Raw genomic sequence first — 15167 nt, forward strand, 5'->3', positions numbered from 1 at the left:
GAAAACTCAGCTCTGAAAAAGCTTTTATGCAGACGGATCTTAGGATCCGTCTGTATGAAAGTAACCTACAGCCACGGATCACAGACACGGATGCCAATCTTGTGTGCATCCGTGTTTTTTCACGGACCCATTGACTTGAATGGGTCCGTGAACCGTTGTCAGTCAAAAAAATAGGACAGGTCTTATTTTTTTGACGGACAGGATACACGGATCACGGAGGCGCATGACAAACGGTGCATTTTCCGAGTTTTCAACGGACCCATTGAAAGTCAATGGGTCCGCAGAAAATCACGGAAAACGGAACAACGGCCACGGGTGCACACAACGGTCGTGTGCATGAGGCCTAAGTGTTTGGGTTTTGTATTGTACAATTTATGGGGCGTATATACGATGTATTGCCATGTGCATATTAAAGGAGTATTTCCATCTCAGGCACTGGTGGCTCGGCCACTTCTGGCAGTCCCATAACGGTGAATAGAGAGGTGGCTGTGCATGCGCGATGTGCTCTTCTTTACTTTGGGGGCCCACTATGGAGATAGTAAGGGGTCCCAGAAGTGGGATCTGTACCTGTCTGGCACTGATGGCATATCCTAGTAATATGCCATCAATGTCTGAGATGGGAATACTACTTTAAATGAATTTAGCCTAAAGGAAACTTATGAAAAGCCGTGTCACTCTATGGTATTTCCATCAACAGTAACCTCAGACCCCATTTTGAGGTGATGGGCATGCCAAAAATAATTCTGCACAGGGCACCAAATAATGTAAGGCTGGGTTTTCATCTACCTGATGATAATAGTGCACTTTTACCCACAAAACGACACAGTCATGTTACTGGCTGCTCGCTTGTGCTGTGTGTGCAGCCAATTAGCCAGCCATTTGAAAACTCTGCCCACACTGTGTAGGAGAGGTTTGGGGCATATGTGGCCTCCGTTCTGTAGGTTAGCACCTTGGAAGATCCAGGTCATCATTAGGTTGCATTCCATATTCACACAATATATTTGCTTTGCCAAAAACCATACCTGTAGCCTCTCCTGACATGTCCGTTTCAGTGACTAAGTATGGAGCATCTATTCTTAGAATTATGTGTTGTGCTGTTCCTCTATTATTTCTCATGAATATACATTTCGACAACTGGGTTACCCTCTTGTCGAAGGGGTGTGTCCTTGCACAGCCGGGCACTGCTTGGACAACATCACAGTGCTTATGGACACACCGCAACGGTAACAACGAGTTGTCAATTTATTCATGGATTTTGAAGAGGAATAATCGAGGAACAACCCAACTCACAGTTCTCAGAAAAGATGCTCTAGAACTGTTATTTCAAGAAGAAATAATGTATTTATAAATCCAACTCTTAGTGATGTCTTTTGTGGGAAAATGAGGCCCCAAGCAACAAAGTAGCCCCTACTGGCCACTATTTTTAGGCTGTGCTTAAAATTTAACTCTGTATAATACCACAATGTAATGCCAAGATGATACTGCCATTTACAGCCCCCACAATACTACCGTATAGTGCCCAAATAAGATGCAGTATCCAAATAATACCACATAATACTGCCATATAGTGGCCAAATAACACTCCCTTAAATAGCCCACATAATCCTGCCATATGGTTCTCACATAATACCATCCAGCTTTTCTAAATAATACTGGCTGGTTTGATTTTGTTCTGTGGTCGCCCCAAATTCACTGAGTAACTTATCAGGCATTTCTCCTCCTTACACCACTTCACGCTGCATCATAGTGAGATCACACCAAGACAAAGACCAGATATTAAATGGGGGGGGGGGGGGGGGGCTGGAATTCCGTGATCCTTTTCCTTTAACTCGTGTCACCTGAGGACACGGGAGAGGGTCACTATATGACGCTCTTCATGGGGAATGCTGATGACTGCACCAGATGCTCCGGCAGATTATGGGTCACGATGTCACTGTCATGTACAGTTAATGAGCCATCCGCATACATTGTCACCTCCGACCGTTCCTCATTCCTGTGTAGATTATTATTACTGAAAAGTAATTGAAGGGACTGTACAGAATTCTAATAAAAGATTCCCCCCCCCCCCCCCCCAGTGCCACCTGTCTCAATTTGACCATGTCTGGTATTGCAGCTCATCATCATTCCTGTGAAGAGGACAATACCAGACCAGTACTAATAGTATTTACGATCATGTAATGTTGAAAGGAACCAGCCAATATACAGACTACATAGCTCCAATTCATACATCTGTGTCTTCATTATTTTTTTTAATTATTTCTCCGTTTTACTTCATAATCTGTGGCATACCGTCAGACCATATAACTGCTACAGAATCGGGGGGCGGGGGCCATTTTGCATGCGCAAACAGAGGATTACAGTTTCCCTTTCAGTCCATTGTAACTGCATAAATTCTTATGCACGGAGCTCCCTCTAGTGGTTGCTGCAGACAGCCAGGTTTGTAATAGAAGGGAAGCAGGAGATTTATCAATGTATTTATTGTCTGGCGTGAATACATTGAGAAATATGGTGGTCAGAATGAGCACCATATTTATGAAGCACCAAAAGTGGTTGAGGCCAAGTGTGACTTTTTTTTTTAAATAAAAATTTTATTTGCTTATAAAACAAAATTCTGTAGAGCGTTGCACTTTGCATTATGCATTGCCTGGCAGTGACTGAAACATGTGTTGTGTACTGCGAAACTAAGTGGGGCAGGGGGGGCCCTACTAAGTTTTGCCATGGGGCCCTATGAAATCTGTGTACTTTTTGTGTAAAAAAAATCTTGTGTGCCTGGAAACATCAACAAGCAGGGTAGCTGCTAGTAATGTATTTTGCTTCCATCCTAATTATGGGTTGTGTGAATATCCAGGACAGCCAGCTAGGCATATTAACATCTGAGTACATAATTAATATATCATACATGCTTATTAATAAATCTGCATCTAAACTGTCTGATAATCAGCTAGATATTTAATACCTGCATGGATGTTCATGAGTTAAAGGGGTTGGCCACTATATAAGTACTTTACACAACATTGTAAAGAGGCAGGGTAAAAATGAGTTTCCAAATATACTTTATTTAAAAAATCTGTCTGCTAATCTTTTTATAATAAGCCACGTCCCCTGAGCCCCGCTCTGCGTGCAGCCAGTTCGTCCATGGCTGCACGCGACATGGAGGAGCTTTAGAGAAAGCTCATCCATGCCTTTATTGTAACTACACGTTTGGTATCATCACGTCCGTAACGACCTGATCTATAAAAGGATCACGTTACTTTCCCCGCACGGTGAACGCCATAAAAAAAATGAAAAACTATGATGGAATTGAAATGTTTCCCACCTCACTTCCCAAAAAAGGTATTAAAAGTGATCAAAAAAGTCGTATGTACCCCAAAATAGTACCAATCAAACCGTCACCTCATCAAAAAAAAAAAATGACCCCCCACATGAGACAATACCCCAAAAAATAAAAAAAACATGGCCTTCAGATTTTGGAGACATGCTTTTATTGTGTAAAGCCAAAATAAATAAATAAAAAATTGACAAATTAGGTATCGCTGCGTCCGTAACGACTTGCTCTTTAAAAATATCACACACTCTTCCCCCAAAAGGTAAATACCGTAAATAAAATTAAGTGTGCCAAAAAAGCCAATTTTATTGGTCTATTTGTCCAATAAAGTGTAATATTGAATGATCAAAAAATATTATGTACCCAAAATTGGGACCAATGGAAATGTCAACTTTTACCGCAAAAAATGAGCCCCTGCACAAGACAATCGTCAGAAAAATAGAAAAAATATGTCTTTCAGAAAATAGACACAAAAACATGATTTTTTTTAAAAAAAATGCTTTATTATGTAAAACTGAAACAAAGAAAGTAGACATATTTGATATCATCGTGTCCGTAACAACCTGCTCTATAAAAATAGTACATGATCTAACCTGTCAGATGAACACTGTAAAAAAAAAAAAAAAAAAAAAAGAAGGAACAGCCATTTTTGGTTACCTTGCCTAATAAAAAAGCATAATATAAAGCGATCAAAAAGTCATATGTACCCCAAAATAGTACCAATAAAACCATCATCCCATCCTGCAAAAAATGAGCCCCAAGACAATCGCCCCAAAAAAATAAGTCTCAGAAAAAGGATACACTAAAACATGACATTTTTTTCAAAAATGCTTTCATTGTGTAAAACAGATTTAATATTTTTTTTAAAGTAGACATATTAGGTATCGTTGCATTTGTAACGACCTGCTCTATAAAAATATCACAAGGTCTAGGCCCCAGGTGAATGGCGTCAAAACAATGAAATAAAAACTGTCAAAACAACCAATTTTTTTGGTCACCTTGACCCATAAAGAGTAATATTGAATGATCCAAAAATCATCTGTAGTCAAAAATGGTACCAATAAAAACATCAACTCCTCTGAAGATGCTTGCTGTGATGCATGCTGGGATTTTTACTTTCATTTTGAAGCTGCTCCGCCCACACAGCCTCTCATCAATGGGAGCATGATATGCTGAACACATTAAAAAAAATTATATGTACACAGTATATCTCTCATGATACAAATACCTTGTGGCTTTAGTTATTATCTGGGACCCTTTATTTTTATTTTTTTATGCGTATGTTGGCCAACCCCTTTAATTAGTGGGGCTTCCGGAGGTATTAGCGTTGCTTTGCCAGTCAGACTTAGACTGGGTTCACACGGGCGTTGCGGGAAAATGTGCGGGTGCGTTGCGGGAACACCCGCGATTTTTCTGCAAGAGTGCAAAACATTGTAATGCGTTTTGCACTCGCGTGACAAAAATCGTGCATGTTTGGTACCCAAACCCGAACTTCTTCACAGAAGTTCGGGCTTGGGATCGGTGTTCTGTAGATTGTATTATTTCCCCTTATAACATAGTTATAAGGGAAAATAATAGCATTCTGAATACAGAATGCATAGTAAACTAGTGCTGGAGGGGGTTAAAAAAAAAAAAAATAATAATTTAACTCACCTTAGTCCACTTGATCGCGTAGCCCGGCATCTCCTTCTGTCTCCTTTGCTGAACAGGACCTGTGGTGAGCATTAATTACAGGTAAAGGACCTTTGGTGACGTCACTCCGGTCATCACATGATCCATCACCATGGTAAAAGATCATGTGATGGATCATGTGATGACCGGAGTGACGTCACCAAAGGTCCTTTACCTGTAATTAATGCTTACCACAGGTCCTGTTCAGCAAAGGAGACAGAAGGAGATGCCGGGCTACGCGATCAAGTGGATTAAGATGAGTTACATTTTATTTTATTTTTTTAACCCCTCCAGCGCTAGTTTACTATGCATTCTGTATTCAGAATGCAATTATTTTCCCTTATAACCATGTTATAAGGGAAAATAATAATGATCGGGTCTCCATCCCGATCGTCTCCTAGCAACTGTGCGTGAAAATCGCACCGCATCCGCACTTGCTTGCGATTTTCACGCAACCCCATTCACTTCTATGGGGCCTGCGTTGCGTGAAAAACACAGAATATAGAGCATGCTGCGATTTTCATGCAACGCACAAGTGATGCGTGAAAATCACCGCTCATCTGAACAGCCCCATTGAAATGAATAGGTCGGGATTCAGTGCGGGTGCAATACGTTCACTTACCGCATTGCACCCGTGCGGAAATCTCGCCCGTGTGAACGCAGCCTTACAGCCTATTGCCAGCATGATGCTATTGTGAACTCAACAAGTTCTAAGAGCAGCAGATCTGTCACCAGCAACTTGCTGACAGTTTCCACGCTCATCATATTTTGGGAATAGGCAAACTAAGATGGTCTATAGAACTAGCCATGTGACAGTTTTCACTGCCAGTCGGTTAAAGTTGTAACTATTCTTTAGTAATCAATGCCCATCTTCTGCTCTCCAGGTAATGGACAGCTCCATGCCACTGATCGGAGAACACGTGGAAGAAGATCGCCAGCTTGTGGCTGATCTTGTGGTGGCTAAAATGACGCAGCACGTCCATATGAAATCTCCAACAGCCCCAGTTCCGAGAAACCAGGTATATTCTGGAAATAGTTCAGACAGTGTCACAGAGATCCAAATCACCATCCACTTCAATGTCCACACATAACTTCCACGGGTTATTGAAAACAGGCAGGATGTTCTGTAGACTTTGATGTGTTTGGTGATTCAGATTCATGGGGGAACCTGGATAACTCTGCAGCTCACAGAAATCAGAAGGAGAAGTATCAGTAGTGCAGCCTCAGGCTTTGGCCTGTAATTTCAAGTGATCATATCTCAGCCTAGAACCAGTGACCATGAAAAACACCATTTATTCTCTTCTAGCCACAACAGCTGCAGCCGCAGGCAGTCAAACCACAGATGCAGCCCCAGCCGGGTCCACCAGGCGTGGGGGGTACTCCGACTTCAGCTCAATCAAGGCCACCCCCACAAGGTAAACTTTAAGGATATGTTCAGTCATACAGGATTTTGAACATCAAAATCCTGAACGGATTAAAGCGGTTTTCCGAGATTTTGATACTGATTACCTATCCTCACAATAGGTCATCAGTATCTGATCGGTGGGGGCCCGACACCTGGACCCGCCGCCGATCAGCTGTTTGATAAGGCAGTAGCATCGCAGCCTTCTCTCTGCTTTTCCTAGGCCGAGTGACGACACATTCATCAGTGACATGGCCTAGGAATGGGGCTGAGCTGCGATACTGAGCACAGCCACTATACAATGTATGGCGCTGTGCTTGGTAAGCTACGAGGAGGCCACGGTGCTCACAGGAGTGCCACTGCCTGCTCAAACAGCTGATCAGTGGGGTTCCAGGGTGTCAGCCCCCACTGATCAGATACTGATGACCTATCCTGAGGACAGGTCACCAGTATCAGAATTTCGGAAAACCCCTTTAAAAGAGGCTGTCCAAGTTCCAATTTTTGTAGGAAACACTGCAGGAAGAAAGTTAAAAAAAATTATCTCACCATCTGGAGCCCCCTCCAATCCAGCGTTGTGGCTCCATCCTCTGCACCAGGCTGCAGCCATGATTTGATGCTTTGGCTGCAGCAGCGGCATCTCATTTGAACACAGACAAACCCTTTAAAGGTGTTGTTGTATCCCCCCCCTCCCCCGGGGCTTTTCTGGGTTGATCCATTCAGCATGGCTGGACCTGCAGAGGGAATCATCCTTGCCTGGTTCCTGCTCCTTTGCTCCCCTGCCATCACTGTAGATCTCAGGTCTCCACACGTCAACATCTGGTTTGAGGCAGGTCATATGTCCCCCACTCATCACGGGACCCTGTGACAAGTTAAAAAAATGCCTCTCTTTCTCCGATTCCACTTATTTCTAGTTTCTGGCTTAAAATCTGCAAGCAGAAATCCAGATCCTGAAGCAAATCAGCATGTTATTTGCCCACAAGTGGGTTTGCTGAAGACCTTTGTGGCTCCCCTAAACTCAGTTGAGATTACCCGTGTGCATTGTGTGCCAATAATATGCATGTGTCATGTTTCCCCACAACACAGATTAAAGAGGACTTCCTCTGACATGTCTGTTTTAGTAACTACATGCATTGCCCATGTAATAACAATTCTGAAGCATCTTTTCATATAATTATGTTGTGCCGAAATTTAGAAATGAATTGCCAGGGGTCTGCAATAAGGCTAGGGCTACACGACGACACATAGGGCACAACTACACTGCAATATTAATGCCGCGCAACAATTTTTATAATTACTGCGACATGTTGCGACCTGGATGGATTTTTTGCTACTGTTGTGTCGCAGTAAGTCGCATGTCGCAGTGCGACACCATAGAATATCATTCGAAAAATTGTCGCGCAACATTGGTGCGACACATGTCGTCTTGTAGCCCTAGCCTAAAGGTCTAAATGGGAGTTACCAGTTAGGCTGTGTCCCTTCACAGTCTGACACCATCCAACCAGTGCAGGAAGTATCAGGATGTACAGGGAACCCCCCACCCCTAACTGGTAGCACCCAGTTGGATTTTGCAGGCTGCTGGCAGACCATACATAAACTTCAAGGAGGAAAAATAGAGGAATGGCAAAACCTGAGGGCTATATGAAAGCATAGAAACATAGAATGTGTCGGCAGATAAGAACCATTCGACCCATCTAGTCAGCCCAATATACTGAATACTATGGATAGCCCCTGGCTTTATCTTATATGAAGGATGGCCTTATGCCTATCCCATGCATGCCTAAACTCCTTCTCTGTATTTGCAGCTACCACTTCTGCAGGAAGGCTATTCCATGCATCCACTACTCTCTCAGTAAAGTAATACTTCCTGATATTACTTTTAAACCTATAGAAACACCCTAAAGATGCTCCAGAATTGCTATTACATGGAGAATGCAAGTAGGTACTAAAACAGACATGTCAGGAGAAGTCCTCTTTAAAAATCCATGCTGTCTTCACAATGTCAGATTTCCAACTTCAATGGGAAGCCAAGTTGCCCACAGAGTTTTTTTTCTGGTACACTGGTGACATCTGCTGGCCATACTTAGTAATGCACAAACAAACCTGTTTTGTGCAATCTGCAGCCCAGTAATGGCACACAGAATGTCACCACGAAAGTGACAATCCTCTATAGTTTGTTGCTGGTGTGACTTTTGTAGGACATCTAGTGCCATGGAGCACCCGGGTGGACTAATCCACATCACATAACGCCGAGCATTAGAAATTCCATTTTCTACTCTACAGGCTATTGCACAGTACAGCCCTGGCACGTACATACATCTCTGCTTGCTGCCAGTAATGTACAGCCCTGGCATGTACATACATCTCTGCTTGCTGCCAGTTCACATACAGAAGCTCAAAACCAATACAGACCTACTTTTTCTCACGGCTGAAGGCTTGCTACAATTGTATCCAATGTAGACAATCTTCTGAGAGTTAAAAGGTCAACAGCAAAAAGTTCTCTCCGGTGCTGATAGTTTGTTACAATGTATCAGAGCAGGTATCTAGAGCTGCGAGGATTGTCTATACTGGATACAGTAGCTGGGATATTAGGCCTGTGCAGGTGTATGGCCTTTATATGGAGACACGATGGATGGATGTTCAGCCTCTGGACACAAAACATTAACATCGCCATTCAGGCCGCTTTCAGACGAGCGTATTTGCAATGCGTATATAGTCCGGATTTAAATCTACCATAATCCGCTGCTAGTGTTAATGAAAGGAGCTATTCACATAGGCGTATCATTTCCGTCAGTATTTGAAATCCGCAGCATGTCCGAGTTTTGTGCGGATTTGTTTCCAAATACGCACATTACAGTCTGTGCAGTGCATAAATAATGAAGGAAGGAAGAAATACGCATGTAAATCCTGATGGTATATCATCAGGATCCTGAGCCAGAATACTGATGAATTTCAATACGCTCGTCTGAAAGCGGCCTCAATGAAAGCAAAACGAGATATTGAAAATTTCAATAAAGCCGCAAACCCATTCAATGTGGAGCGTGGGCATGACTTAACCGCATTTATAACCTTTTTCTGTAAAGGTGGAGTCCGTCCAGCACAAGGTGCAGGCCCTCCCAGGACGGCAGGCCCTCAACAGCAGAGGCTTTCTCCACAGGGACAGCAGCCCTCCCAGCCCAGCTCACCACAGCCTCAGAGGTCTCCGAATTCTCCCCAGCTCCCAAGACCTGCAAGTGGAACTCCTCCAGGCCAGGCACCCAGTAAATCGGCTTCTACTTCCCCCCAACAGACTAGACCTGCAGGACAAGGGCAGGCAGAGAACCAACAGGCACCTCTTGGATCAACAGCAAAGACTCAGCCATCACCTCACCCACACCTCAAGTGAGTATTGTGCGCCAAGTAGATCTACAGAGGTTCTACTGCTGACGGGAGCAATTTAAGCCAGATATGTGTATTATCCATCCAGATCCATATTCTTGCATGGGGCAGTATTACAGTAGTTATATTCTTATACATAGGGGGCAGTATTACAGTAGTTATATTCTTATACATTGGGGGCAGTATTATAGTAGTTATATTATACATAGGAGGCAGTATTATAGTAATTATATTCTTGTACATACGTGGCCAGTATTATTGTAGTTATATTCTTGTACATAGGAGACAGTATTATAGTAGTTATATTCTTGTACATAGATGGCAGTATTATAGTAGTTATATTCTTGTACATAGATGGCAGTATTATAGTAGTTATATTCTTGTGCATAAAAGGCAGTATTATAGTAGTTATATTCTTGTACATACAGTAGGGGGCTGTATTATAGTAGTTATCTTCTTGTACATAGTGGCCAGTATTATTGTAGTTATAGTGTTATACATAGGCACCAGTATTATATTAGTTATAGGCTTGTACAATTGGCCCAGTATTATAGTAGGTATATAATTGTACATAGAGGGCAGTATTATTGTAGTTTAATTGCTCTGTTTTTATATATTTATTTTCCAGTAAATCGCAGTCACTAACCAACAATTTTAATATCTCGGATCCATCCCAACGAAGCTCCGGGAATGAGGATGAAGCGAAAGCAGAAACTATTCGCAACCTGAGAAAATCATTTGCAAGTCTGTTCTCCGACTAAACAAGCTCATATTATTCTCTGGTGTTGAGCACTGCTCTTCGTACAGCCACCTAAACAAACACAACATGAAAAGCTAATTCCCATTATGACACCTTATTGTGCTGGATCATCTTGACACATCTATTCTTATCCTAAAAGAACCATGAGACACTCATGAGAACATCTGAATCTTCTCTTTAACAGCAACTATATCTCAAAATTGGACATCTTCCTTGGAAACCCCCAATAGATCCTCAGCTTCATGAATGTTTGTAACTAGTTGGAATCACAGCCTGAAACATAGAAAGGATCCCTTCACCTGGTGAAAGTCATCTTCAGCTTTCTTATCTTATCTCTCCAGTGGTGTCTTGCATCTATATAGTTTACCAAGCATGAATATGTGTTCTGATATCTCGTACCCGTGGTGCTCAACCCTCATCCTCAGGAACCCAAAACATGAAATATTCTGGAGAGACTGGCATTTAGCCTAACCTTGAGTACAGAGTTTCCGGATATATAAGGCAATCTAAAACATGAAGCCCAACTTCTTAGCACATCTTAGCATATTCTTACAACATCTTCGGCCATCTCACCATAGACCCTTACCACAGTGAAGACCACAAAGTCTTCTCATTGAACTTCTCTACTCTCCTGTATCTCTGTGGAGTCCAGATATTGTTAGTCTAGCGAGTTGCCTCATTCTCTCATACTAATGCTTGAAAATAGATCCTGCCTATGCTGCCATTGTCTGAGATCAGGCATATCAAATGATGCTGCAAGGTGCAGATAAAGCCATTGAAATTCATGACACCACCACCAACCTGCCCCTGCTGTATCCTCATCAGTCACCCAGCAAGTCCTTCAAACCCCGAGTAACCGTAATAACTTATGCAAAAACTAGAAGCCATTCCAGTCAACGTGACTTCTCAAGTCTTCCTACCCCAGCAATATAAGAAGTGTGTATAGATGCAGTGGGTGTTTTTTAGTTCTCCCTCTAGTTCCATAAAACATGTCTTCCTATCAACAGAAAATAATTCCTCGCTGAATGGGTACAATTCTGGTCCACTTCCATGCAAAATAACCTTTTTTTAGGCAGATTAGAGGCCCGAAGTTGATAATGCACCCTCTAGATAAGCTGTGAGACTAGTCGTGTCTCGGTAATGCACCCACAGGTTACATGGGTTTTGGTAACAATATAACTTGTGAGACGAGTGTGGACTGTGTAGTTTGGATCTTGAGGTACAGTAATGAATTGGGAGCAAATCTGACCCCATTACCGTACCCTAGACTCCTGCCTTAATTTAACAATCCATGGAGTATTGCAAGATCAGATTGATGGTTTGGCCTAGATTATACAAATATAAATAAAGTCTTAGAGTCTGAACTTTACACAATATGGAATTTCTCAGTTACATCGTCGATGCTTCCCATCCTTTGGGTCTTCATTTAATTTGGAGACCAAGAACAGAGCTATATACTATGAGTTGTTACCTACTGTCCTCAGAGAGATTTCACGCTTTCAACATCTCGGCTTGAAAACCACATGGGTGATCAACATGCAAATAACAAAACCCCGCAGCAATACATATATTCTTAGGCCCATTTCACACGGGTGAGTTTTCCGCGCGGGTGTAATGCGTGAGGTGAACGCATTGCACCCGCACTGCATCTGGACCCATTCATTTCTATGGGGCTGTGCATATGAGCGGTGATTTTCACGCATCACTTATGCGTTGCGTGAAAATCGCAGCATGCTCTATATTGTGCGTTTATCACGCAACGCAGGCCCCATAGAAGTGAATGGGGTTGCGTGAAAATCGCAAGCATACACAAGCAAGTGCGGATGCGGTGCGATTTTCACGCACGGTTACTAGGAGACGATCGGGATGGAGACCCGATCATTATTATTTTCCCTTATAACATGGTTATAAGGGAAAATAATAGCATTCTTAATACAGAATGCATAGTATAATAGCGCTGGAGGGGTTAAAAAAAAATAATAATAATTTAACTCACCTTAATCCACTTGCTTGCGCAGCCCGGCTTTTCTTCTGTCTTCTTCTTTGCTGTGTACAGGAAAAGGACCTGTGGTGACATCACTCCGGTCATCACATGGTCCGTCACATGATCTTTTACCATGGTGATGGATCATGTGATGGGCCATGTGATGACCGGAGTGACGTCACCACAGGTCCTTTTCCTGTACACCGCAAAGATGAAGACAGAAGAGAAGCCGGGCTGCACGAGCAAGTGGATTAAGGTGAGTTAAATTATTTTTTATTTTTTTTAACCCCTCCAGCCCTATTGTACTATGCATTCTGTATTAAGAATGCTATTATTTTCCCTTATAACCATGTTATAAGGGAAAATAATACAATCTACACAACACCGAACCCAAACCCGAACTTCTGTGAAGAAGTTTGGGTTTGGTTACCAAACATGCAGATTATTCTCATGCGTGTGCAAAACGCATTACAATGTTTTGCACTCGCGCTGAAAAATCGCACATGTGCCCGCAACGCACCCGCACATTTTCCCTCAACGCCCGTGTGAAACCAGCCTTACTGGGATTTGGTGGACTGCATCAAGGAAGGGTTATAGGCCATTATCTACTAGAATAGAGAATATCCACCAGGGAAATTTACATTTATTTGACTCGTTCTCCACATTGTAGTTTTAGGAAGGAGAGGTTTGTTTCTGTGTTAAAGGGATTGTCCAGGATTAGAAAAACATGGCTGCTTAATTCCAGAATTAGTGCAACACATCTGTTCACAGGTTGTGTGCAGTATTGCAGCTCAGCTCTATTCATTTTAAGCCATCATACAACTCATGAAAAGGTGTGTTGCAATTCCTGGAAGAAAGCAAGTTTCTCTACTCCCAGAGAACCCCTTTAAGATAAAGCAGAGCCAGAATGTGACTGATATAGGAACAATGAGAAGATTTTTGGCTGATAAGAGGGGAGGGTTAGAGAAGATGTGGCCTTGAAGTCCTCAGTTTTACGCCAGGATCTTCCTGCTTTATGTTCTGTGTATTTGTGTTTATTTATTGAGAGAATAAAAAAAAGGTAAAAAAAAAAGAAATGCCTCAAGTTTTTGTCTACACAAAGAGCATGAAAGGGTTATACCCATCTCAAATACTGGTGGCATATCCACCAATGTCAGGTAGGAGACACACCTCTCTCCTGAGTGCGGCGTGCTCGCCATTCATTGCTATGGGAGTTCCGAAAATAGGCGAGTGTCATCTATTTTCAGGAGTCTAATGGAAGTGAATGAAGAGCACACCTTGCGTGCACAGCCACCTCTCCATTCACCACTATGGGACTGCATGAAGCGAGGCCACACTTGCACTAAGTTCTCTCCTTCACTTTGGGGGGCTCGTTCTGGATGTCCCTGAGATTATATATATATATATATATATATATATATATATATAATATCTTTATAGCGGCTCTCCTTTGCTACTGTCGGGGAATTGGTGCTCTGACTGATGTGACTCACCCAGTCACTAATGATTTAAAAGGTTTTTATCATATAGAAAACAGTAGACAGGCGCTCAGCATCTGGTCCAACATATATCATTTAAGCAATTAATAAAAGTCATTAATTAAATCCACATTTATTCAAATATATAAGTTAAAAAAGTCAGCTGAAACCCCAAAACAAAAATAATTTCAGGAAATGTATATAAGGATAATTAAAAATGAAAGAAAAAAATAAATAAAAATAATCTCATCCGTGTGAAAGCTTCCATGTAAAAACTTGTACAAACTTGATCCAGTAATTAATATTTCATAATGTTCATCATGGAGAGCTTGTTTACTATTGAAATACCATTAATGTAGCCAACGGGTTATGAGGTATAGACTCTTAGTATATTACTCACCGTTCGGTGATCTGTTGTTAGGTGGTCCTGGTGGCGTCCCACCCGGTAATCAGCTTCACTCACGTGAGGTACAACATGTGGGACGCCGACCTGGGCGCACGGCTTATACGGCCAAAACTACGTAGTACACCACGGGGAGAAGCAACTTCGGCGCATTGACTACACGGTCAAAGAGTCCGAAATTTCAAGCTACCAGCAAGCAGGGTGAGTGAAGCTGATTACCGGGTGGGACGCCACCAGGACCAGCTAACAACAGATGACCGAACAGTGAGTAATATACTAAGAGACTCACCGTCTACACCTCATAACCCGTTGGCTACATTAATGGTATTTCAATAGTAAACAAGCTCTCCATGATGAACATTATGAAATATTAATTACTGGATCAAGTTTTTACATGGAAGCTTTCACACGGATGAGATATGAACTATTCATGTTTACCGGCTACTTACCTATGTGAATGAACGACTAATATTTTAACTATTTACTTACCTTGGGGAAAAACCACCCATATGTTATATGGGTATACATATATAAATCAAAGTGGAGTATATATAGATGAATTACCAGAGCGATACATACACACACACACACACACTAAGAGACTTAAACTTTTCCACAATTATATACTTCTTTTTATCCGTTTTAAATACCTGGAGCAATGTGAACAACGTTCAATACATTTCATCATATGCTTGTTTAAATATTAGTGTTTGAAAGCTACAGCAATAACTTTTGGAATTGAACATAATAATCTCAAATTATATTACAG

General features: G+C 42.0%; 1 protein-coding gene across 3 annotated transcripts in view; it reads left to right on the forward strand.

Annotated features, from left to right (window-relative positions):
* The window catches only part of SYN3 (synapsin III), a 337312-nt gene extending 325209 nt beyond the window's left edge, over window positions 1-12103 (forward strand). For 2 of the 3 annotated variants that reach the window (XM_040438056.1, XM_040438061.1), the window contains exons 11-14: window positions 5881-6015; window positions 6303-6411; window positions 9479-9776; window positions 10402-12103. In XM_040438056.1, the coding sequence (XP_040293990.1) occupies window positions 5881-6015; window positions 6303-6411; window positions 9479-9776; window positions 10402-10534 (675 nt within the window). In that variant the 3' untranslated portion in view covers window positions 10535-12103. The remainder of the gene's footprint in view (window positions 1-5880; window positions 6016-6302; window positions 6412-9478; window positions 9777-10401) is intronic. The other variant, XM_040438067.1, reaches the window with a different exon arrangement.
* Window positions 12104-15167: the final 3064 nt, after the last annotated feature.

Source organism: Bufo bufo, chromosome 1 (genome assembly GCF_905171765.1).
Source record: "Bufo bufo chromosome 1, aBufBuf1.1, whole genome shotgun sequence".
Lineage (NCBI taxonomy): Eukaryota > Metazoa > Chordata > Amphibia > Anura > Bufonidae > Bufo > Bufo bufo.